Below are 10,133 nucleotides of genomic sequence, written 5' to 3'. Positions count from 1 at the left end.
ACCTCCCTTTCTTCATGTGTTCAATACTTTTTCCCTGTGCCATTCCACATTATTACAAATAACTTCATTTCTGGACATGTATGGTTTGATTTCTTTGTATGAATGGATCACTTGGGTTGTTACCGACATCTGGTGAAAATTACATGTCATTAGCACCTCTAGTAATATATTTACTGAGAAAAATGTTGACGTGTTCAATACTTATTTTACCCGCTGTAAAACGTATAAAATGAACAGTGCATTCGTTCTTGAAAACAGTTACGACTCCTTAAAAAGGTCCTTTAGTCTGTGCTTAAAAGCAAGAATAGAGATCAAAGTGCCAAGATAGAAGATCTTGCAATACAGAAGAGTTTTGTTCATGTTTACTTTATATTAATTGTTTACTTGGAACAAAAAAATGCCTCTTCGCAGCAGTTGTGAAAATGCTTTACCTTTGTAGGATTGTCCGATGCTCTGGCACCTGTTTGCCACATAGTTTATTTTCCTGTTTGCAGTTGAACGGGTACAGCGAGCAGCCGCTCAGTCTGCTGCTGTTCATCGGCACAGCAGACGACCGGGCCATTCGTCCTCATTCCTTCTACCAAGTCCACCGAGTGACGGGGAAGAACGTTACCACCATCTGCCAGGAGAAGGTGATGGGCTCCACCAAAGTCCTGGATGTCCCTCTGCTTCCAGAAAACAACATGTCCGTCAGGTATCTGAAAACCTCATGATCAGCTTTGAGCAGCTCAGTTTTCACTAATACCATAATCAGAAATGACTGCAGACATAAAACCTACTGTAGTATGAGCACATCCTCTTACTTTGTCAACCTCTGACCTAAAATCATGTTTCTGTAACAACTGCATTATAACTTTAAATTAATAAAAGAAATACATTTACATTCCATTTAAAAAAATGTTAAACACAGAATAAAACGATACACAACAAACTAAGTATTTAAGTATTTTTAAGTTATATTTTAGGAGGAACTATTTTGTGAGGCAAATTAATTTTTTGCTCTTATGGACCAGCTGCACCTGGCTGTGAGTGAAAAACTGCTTCCTGTCCCTGATCAAGAAATCTTAAACTCTGGTTATACTTGACAAGAACTAAGACATCAGTTCTCGCTGAAGTCATTATGAGATGGTATTTTTCACATGGACAATTCATACTTTAAGAGAAACTGCTGTGGAGAAATCCTAGTAAGCCCCGCCCACTTCAGTACACATCATACACAAACAGCAACACCGGCTCTTATTGAGAAAAGTCATTTTGCTGCGACTTCTTCAAACAACCAATTAACCTGCTAACTGAACTAATTTCTCTGAGCGTTGCACCGTCTGATCTTTTTAGGTACGTTTGCTTGGATTTCCACTCCTGGGAAGATTGGCAGCTGCTCTGAGTGGTTTTTACTTGTGAAAAGTGATCCCACATCACAAGTGATGGAAGTTGTTCCACTGGTGATGAACAGTTAATAATTTGTGATCTTCTGGCTCGTTAGAATCACAAATTAATATATTTAACCTAAGAATAAAACGATATTTTAATTGGAAGGTTTATTGCATAAAGTCTTAAATATATTTTTTAGACAAGTTATCTGGTCTTTTAAACTGTCAGGTTTTCCTCTCCGTCTTGTTTTTCCTGTTTGTCTGCCTTTTCCTCTCATGTCATGGCTTGCATGCATCTCAGTTCTTGTTTGGGTACTTTCTTGGCCCTGTCCCAATACCTGTACTTCAAATGCACGTTTTCACTGAAGGGTTCGAGTGCGTAGTGTGTCCCAATAATACAGCAATGTCTTTAGCCCAACCCCTTTTGTACCAAAGTGTAGTACCTGCAATTCATCGTGTGTATGTGACATTTTGAAAAAAAAATTTTTAATTGAGAAAATCTTTACAAATGTAAGTTCAAGTGTAAATACAAAGAGAGAACAAGAAACAAAACATTAATTAAAGTATGCCAGGGAAAAGTTTCTACATTAATACAAAAAAATTATCATAAATTAAATCTATTCAGTGAGCTGCAACCATCATGTGTTTACAGCTTTTTTGTTTGTACTCTTCGATATACAGTATGTATTTGATTTCTTTTATCAAAACAGTAAAAAAAAAAGGTGAAGATGATGAAAATTTATATTTGAGAATATGAAATTTGCCAAATATTCTAATTAGATTAATTGCTAGTCTTCTGTTTATCTTAGTATTATTTTCATGAAAACCAAAAATAACATGTTCTTACCTTTTTAAAGACAAAAAAGGGATAAAATTATTACATTCCTTCCAAAATGTCTTTTTGATACAACAATTCCATAAAAAATGACTGTTTCTGGATGCTCTTTGCTAAATTTACAGTTGGGGTTTATTGTTTTATTAAAATTCTTCATGTACTGATTAGTGGGATAAATTCTGTGTAGCAGTTTACAAGAAACATCTTTTATTTAGTTATTTATCAAAAGTTTCTGATGAAATGTCCACACATTTTTCCACTGTGAAGTTCTTCCAGTAGAAAACAGTTGAAGGTACAGAAAGAACAGATTTTAAATTAAAAGGCTGAAATATGGCACTGTACATCTTCCAGTCTAGTGGTGGCAGTAATGCATTTACATTAGTCTGCCAACTGCCAATAAAATCGAAGAAGAGCTTACAGAAGAGGTGGTGTATAAACCTCCTTCGATTCATGCGCTTTCTTCTCATTTTTAGCAGTATAGATGTCAAAACATCGACTGGTCACCCCATTTTGGATGTCACAGTTACAATGCAGAGGTGGAACTCGATGACATAACCTGTACTGTCCTAATTCTCCAATTTCTGCACGCTTGTAACCTGCACACTCAAACCCTTGTGTGTACTTCAGCTGAGTGTACACTTCATAGAGGGGCAGGGTGTAGTGCAAGTATTGGGACCGGGCCCTTCTCTTTTCATCTTTCCAGGTCAATGAACTGTTCATAGATACAAACTGGTGGAAAACAACACATTCTTTTGCATTTCTTTCATTACAGCATTAATTGTGCTGGCATACTGAAGCTACGTAATGCTGACATCGAGCTGAAGAAAGGAGAGATCGATGTGGGGCGGAAAAACACGAGAGTACGAGTTGTGTTCAGAGTGGCTGTTCCTCAGCAGGATGGTCAGATGCTGTGGCTGCAGACTGCATCTGTTCCAATAGAGTGCTGTGAGTAAATGATGCTTTTTTGCAAGATGTTTTATAATTTGTTTGCTGCAATCATGAAACTAGAATTACTGTTTTCAAAATTACTGTTTTAAAATTACTGTTTTTTTCAGCCCAGAGATCAGGCCAGGAGCTGCCACATGTGGAGAGCTTTTATCCAAGCAGCTGCTCTGTGGAGGGTGACGAGGAGCTGGTTATCTCTGGGTCCAACATGTCTGCTCAGTCTAGAGTTGTTTTTATCCAGAAAGGGCTGGGTATGGTTTGTTTATTTTCAAAAACATAAAAACAGCACAAAAAGTAGAAAAACTTGTGTTTGGTCCTTTATTTCTGTGGTGTAACAATACTTATTGGCTATAAATCTAATGGTGCCACGCTGGTAAGGAAAAAGAATCTGCGTGTTGAGCAGCAGAGTTGAATAAGTAGGTTTCAACCATTAAAAAAATACCTAATTTTCCTTTTCAAACTGCTTTTTATGAGCTATTCACTCTTGTTTGATGTTGTATTAGATGAGAAACAGACATATTCACACTTTAAAAGTTCTTTCAATGAACAAACAGGGGCCTCAGTAGCATGTGGAAGAACCATATACAGCGCAACACCCATTTCACTGTTTGTCTCTGAAATTTGGCCTTCTATTTAAAGATGACTCCCTCCAGCTCAGTTTTGTAGAACACTGGATTGAAGTCTCCCTGTTCCACAGTCCATGTCCAGATCAGACAGCTTGTTGGTTTCAATTGATCGCTGTAGCAAGGTTCATGTTCAGTCAAATGCCTGTGAGCAGCACGTGGAGTAACAGAATCTCAAAACAAGAGTCAATGGCAGAATAAGCTGTTTGACAGAAAAGATTCAACAAGTTTTCCACAACCATAACCCCCACACTCATCTCTACTGCCCAACCCTCCTAACAAATCTTGGACTGGTTCTGCTTCTGCTGGAGGTTTCTTCCTGCTGCTCAGGATTGTGAAGCTGTGATGTTAGATAATCAATAGAACACATGTACTGACTGGCATTTTATAATGTATGCTAATGCTCAACAGTGCCCTGAAATGACTTGAGTTGTGAGTTGGTGTTGTATAAATAAACTAAACTAGGTTGAAAGAAATAATGGACCAAATACAGATTTTCTTTACCTTTTGTTTTATTTAAACTTTTAGATTTTTGAACTGACTTCAGAGGTTTATTACAGAGATAGTAACGAGTGTTTTGTTCCCTCAGACGGAAGATCGCTGTGGGAAATGGATGCCAGAGTTCTGCCAGAAAAAAGCAATGATGTAAGACTAAAAAAAGAAATTCTTTATTAGCAGTAATAGTTCTTGCTAAAACTTGGATAAAATACAAAATAGAGAGTAGGACATTGTGGCCTAAATAAGCTGCACATGCATAGTACATAGTAGTACTGCACTGGAAAACGAAAGTATCAGGATGATCTGATTGACGAAACTGATCTGGTTATTACCAGGCTGTAAAATGACAAATCAAAATTCAAGTGAACAAAAAAACACTCAAAAGTTTTTCAACAAGTTACTTATGAAACAAATTGTTAAAGCTGTATATCTGGTTCCAGCCTTAAGTGGACCATAAACTTCTCTGGATTTTATGGTCCACTCTTTCCACAGACACCTCTTCCAGATCTTCTGGGAGGTCTCGAAGGTGTTCAGACCAGCCGCAAGACATAGTCTCTCCAGCAGTGGCGCCGGAATGGGGGGCCTGGGGGCCATTGGCCCCCCCCACTTTACGGCCCTGCCCATCAGTTGGTCTCACGGACATTTACAGACTGCACCCAACGCTGACAAGTTATGACGGATGTCTCTCTCTGTCTAGATACAGACAGAGGCACAGACAAAACCGACGGCGTTAAGATCAGGACTAAATCTGTTTATAAGTCACCAGATCCACATGGCTCGGTTTTGTTGCGCAGTGCTCAGCTGACGCGCGCACGCTCGTAAGCTGGAGGCTGGAGTTTATCTACTTGACGTTTATGTTGGTGAAGTATTCTCCAAAGGCAGTACAGTTCATAACTTGTACAATGATGTGAAAATGAGAACATGCACTTGATAATAAGTTAATAAAGTATTTAAATGGGGAGTAAGTGCACACAACCTGAACAGTCGAAGAGTTTACGCAAATTCTTCAGCTCTGGGTTGGCCTGTGATCATGAGCCTGCCTGACACGTGCAAAAAACGTTTTGGCTCTGATCTGATCCCATCCGGGTCGGCCAAATCAGCTTAAAAATAAAATAAGAATTTAGTATTTTGTGCCACATCTCTGGCCCAAACCTGTGCGCAACCATCCGATCTCCAGATGCACGCTGACAGGTTGTTGAGAGAAAAAAAATGAGCCCATGGTTCTTTACATGTCCAGTCCAAATGCGCACCTATATTTGTCCCAGAGCAGATAACTTTTGCTGACCGAGTTGAAAAAAAATTGCGCAGAGTTTTTCATTAATGTTGCTGTCATAGGAGCTGGAGTTTGCTGCTGCACTGCGATGACAGGTCGCTTTGGAGAAAATGTTGCCAGACGAGGAAATGCGTTATTTTTTTCATTTTCCCCCTCAAAATAAAGTTGGTTAACTACATTACTTAAATTGTTTGCTTTACTCACCATCTCTTGCGTAAAAAGATTGCGTAACAGCTCAAGTTTCTGAACCACTGTTCCAAACTCCAGTGTGGATATTATTTACATGTGTTTAGTGTTCATTGCTAATTAAACTTAGTAGACCAAATCTGTTTTTATGAGAAAATACAACAAATGATTAACAAAAGCAGGCTAACGTCCCTCCTTTTCCTCAGAAAATGTGCCGCAAATTCTAACACTTGTGTCGATATTGTTTCAGGAAATTAATGTCCGCTCCATTCATATTTACGCTCACAAGCGGCTGCTGATGAACTGAAAAAAAAAACTAAACAAAAAAAAAAACTAAACATCTTATCGATGACTGCAGTTTGTTTCATTTAATCCTTTCATTTTCAAAAGAAAGACTTTACAGCAGTGTTTCCCAAAGTTGGGGTCGGGACCCAAAGTGGGGTCCCAAAAAATCAAGGTGGGGTCCTGAAAAGATTTTCTGAATTAATTACGTTTTTGCTTTAGTTGTTACAAAGGACTGAGGTTAGTGTATTTAAAATGGATAAATGTAGTATAAAAATATTGTTACTATGCCCATGTTTTGTTGACCTGATACAAATGTTTATCATCCAAAAATAGCTGGGGGCACAGGTCTCTGCTACTGTTATTTTGTGGGTCAAAAGCTGAAAAGTTTGGGAACCACTGCACTTTGGTTCCCAAAGTTGGGCTTGGGACCCAATTATGGGTCATGAAGCACCTTGGATAATCTCCAGAAATCAATTTAAAGGGTAATAAAATAATTGCTGATGTAATATTTTCCCTATAACTAGTACAAAAATACAAAATAAGTATAAATAAGTATTTATATTTGTGTACAGGCTGTTTAGATTTTCAAAAAGCCTGTGTTTTTAGGGTTATTAACAAAGTTCGTGTACTCAGACCAGTAATAACTGGGGTCACAAGTTTATGCAATGAATATTTTGTGGGTCAGAAGATAAAGAGTTTGGGAACCACTGCTTTACAGTACGCAATGAGATTACTATGTAGCAAAACTCAACGTGTGCGCCTGACATTCAGAGTGCGTATGAACAGAGAGTGCATGCATGGTGACCCCCACCCCCACCCTCGGTCCCCCCACCTGAAAAATGAATCCGGCGCTGCTGCTCTCCAGTGTGTGCAGGGTCTTCCTCAGGGTCTCCTCCCAGTTAGACATGCCCAGAAAGGCAGGTGACCAGAGGTCATCCTTAACAGATGCACCACCTCAACTGGAGTCTCTCCTGGAGAACTGAATTTCTCACCCAGAGACTCCACCTACCCTGCAAAGAACGTTCATTTCAGTCGCTTGCATCCACAATCTTGTTGTTTCAGTCTCTAACACATAGCTGAGGGTAGGATTGTAGACTGACCGGTATATGAAGAGCTTCATTTTTTTGCTCAGCTCCCTCTAAGGACAGAGTCCAGAAGACTACACCGATCCGTCTGTTGAACTCCCGCTCCATTCTTCCCTCACTCGTATTTAGATTTTGAATTTAAATATCACCGAGTGCTTTTGTTCACTTGAGCTCCGATTTGAATCTGATAAAGACCAGATCAGTTTCATACATCTTCTCCCATGATTATACTCACAATTTGATTTTTGTAAACTTGTTTACATATTTTTCTTTCTCACAAATACTTAATTTGATATGACAAAAAATTTTTTAAAAAGCTTCTATGATTCACTTCTGACAAAAATCATCCCTTTTTCTTTAAAAATGTGACTAATAAGTATCCCATCAAAATCATGTCTTTTTAAATGTGGTCACATTCTAAATGAGTTTGATGTCGTCTTTTTTAAGACTCCTGTTTTACAGAACTGTTTTTGTTTCAGTCCAAGATTGTGGTGGTGGTCCCCAGTTACAACAAGAAAACGTCATCCCCTGTCCATGTCCAGTTCTTTGTCTCAAATGGAAAGAAAAGAAGAAGCCTAATGCAGAACTTCACCTTCGTACCTGGAGTCAGACAGCACGCTGCTGGCCCAGGGTTCAAACAGGAGCTCTGGGAGGCAGACCACATTCTGTATCAGCTGCCCTCCCAGGATGGGGCTTCCTTTGATTCATGCGCTCATCTTCACTATCCTGCATCCTCCTCTCTTCCACTCCAAGCATCAGTTATGTTTCCCCACACAGCTTCAGCCCCAAACCTGACTCCACTTCAGAAGGAGGGGCTGATCCATGCTCAGGCCTCTGCCTCCCCTGTCCAAATCCTCAATGCACCTTGCTCTATGTCCTTTGGTGGACAGCTCGGCAAACCGTCCTCAAGTTCCAGTAATACTTTCAAACCTCCTGCTGACTCCCAGAAGGAATTCTTGGATTTGATCCCAGGAGAACTGCTGAATATCAAACGGGAGCCAGAGGCACAGCCTAACCTGGAATCACTGGGTCTTCAAGAGATTACGCTGGATGACTGTAAGAAGCTTCATTTCTACAAACTATAAAACTTTATTGTAAAAATGGTTAGACTCACAATGAAGTTAAAGATATTCTCAATCTCTTCTTCTGTGATCTAAAGGAAGAAAGAAAGGTACATTAAGAAGTGGGGATTGTTCATAAGCAGTCATTTAAATGTCTATAAATATATAAACAAAAGGTTTATACACAGACAAATTATGTCCTTAAAGTTATAGATGATGTTTATAGGCAAAACCTGTTTATAAGTTTTTAGACATAAAGAGTGCAAATACTTTAATAATCCCTGAGAGGAAAATCAAAGTTGTCACAGCCAATCCAGGAATACACAGAACAAAACAAAGTAGAACGTAAAACAGTAAAAACATTAAAACATATCCTGATCAAAAATAACACCAAGATTCTTTACATTAGAACTGGAGGCCAGATTAATGCCATCCAGAGGAGGTGAAAGGCTACAAAGTTGATCCCTAAGATGTTCAGATCCAAGAACCATAACCTCTTGTTATCTGAGTTTAGAAGCAGAAAGTTGAGTCATCCATGTTTTAATGTCTGTAAGACATGCTTGTAGTTTAAGTAACTAGTTGGATTCATCAGGATTCATGGATAAATATTACTTGAGTATCATCAGCAAAACAATGGAAATTTATCCCATGCCATTTAAAAATTTTTATCTAAAGGAAGCATATATAAAGTAAAGAGGATTGGTCCAAGCACTGAATCCTGAGGAACTCCATGACTAATTCTGGTGTAAGAAGAAGATTATTAACAAACTGAAATCTATCAGTTAAATAAGACTCAAACCATTTTAGAGCTGTTCCTGTAATCCCACGTAATAAAATATTGTGATCAATTGTATCAAATGCAGCACTGATATCTAACAGGACAAGAATGGACATAAGTCCACTGTCTGACAAGGACAGGTATGGACACAAGTCCTCTATCTAAAGCCAGGAGATCTTCTACAGTGGGGATCAAACTTGTGTTATTCTTCCACCATTTTTCAACGTAAATATGTCATCATTCCCAGCAAAAAGACAAATAAGACAAGATTGATTTTGCTTGTAGTATTTCCCCACTGAGGGACAATAAAGACTATTCTGTTCTATAATAGCTTGAAAACAATTGCATCCCCCTTTTGCAAGTATATACATGATGAACGATACTTTATTGATCCCATGAAGGGAAGTTATAGGTATGTAAATCTGGTTTTACATTTCTAGATAAATTGTGTTTTTATTTTAAAAAAGAAAATCGTAATGAACATTGTTGGGATTTGAACCCATTATACCAAGCAAACTCTTATGAAGTCACATTTACATCTTAAATTTAATCACATACTTATGTGTCTGTGTACTCCGTTACAAATTTACACTTGAGTATAAATATTTAAATGTACTTTTGAAGTACATCACTTTAGAAAGTAAGTTCCAGGTGAGCTGCTTCTCTGATTTTTTTAATTAAATTCCAGAGGTCTGTAAGTACTTGAAAAAAAAAAACTAAGTAAAAGTAAAATTACATGAACAGAAAAGGACTTTGGTAAAAAATAAATTCCACTGATGAGAAAACTATTCAAGTAAAAGTAATAAAACTTCGCAAAAATTGGAAAAGTAAAAGTAGTTTAACACACTCTCTAAGAAATAAACTGTTGAATTTACTGAACCAAACTGGTTCCACCAAAAGTCAGATTTCTAAATCCAGGATATCAACTGAAAGCTGAGCTTGAACTAGCCTTCAACTTGTCAACAGCTGTAATCTGTTGCTCTAATACCAAGCTGCGCTTTGGGACAGCTCATTCAAGCCAGCTGTAAATCATTTAGGATTAATGCACGTTCACGGTTTGTTTACTAGCTGAAGCACCGAAGGTAGAGCGGGGAGGGTGAGTTTCGTGCACCAGTGTGGGTGCGTGTGTGTGTGTGTGTGTGTGTGTGTGTGTGTGTGTGTGTGTGTGTGTGTGTGTGTGTGTGTGTGTGTGTG

General features: G+C 38.4%; 1 protein-coding gene across 1 annotated transcript in view; it reads left to right on the top strand.

Moving 5' to 3' along the window:
* Nucleotides 1-10,133, top strand: part of LOC106523419 (nuclear factor of activated T-cells, cytoplasmic 3) — a gene marked incomplete at its 5' end in the record, with an annotated part of 25,882 nt that overhangs the window by 13,788 nt on the left and 1,961 nt on the right. Inside the window, 5 exon segments of the mRNA XM_014016821.1 lie at nt 495-694; nt 2,978-3,150; nt 3,261-3,401; nt 4,363-4,418; nt 7,580-8,156. Coding sequence (XP_013872275.1) covers nt 495-694; nt 2,978-3,150; nt 3,261-3,401; nt 4,363-4,418; nt 7,580-8,156 — 1,147 coding nt within the window.

This window comes from Austrofundulus limnaeus, unplaced genomic scaffold, assembly GCF_001266775.1.
Source record: "Austrofundulus limnaeus strain Quisiro unplaced genomic scaffold, Austrofundulus_limnaeus-1.0 Scaffold156, whole genome shotgun sequence".
Classification (NCBI taxonomy): Eukaryota; Metazoa; Chordata; class Actinopteri; order Cyprinodontiformes; family Rivulidae; genus Austrofundulus; species Austrofundulus limnaeus.
This window is presented reverse-complemented; position numbering and strand designations above follow the sequence as displayed.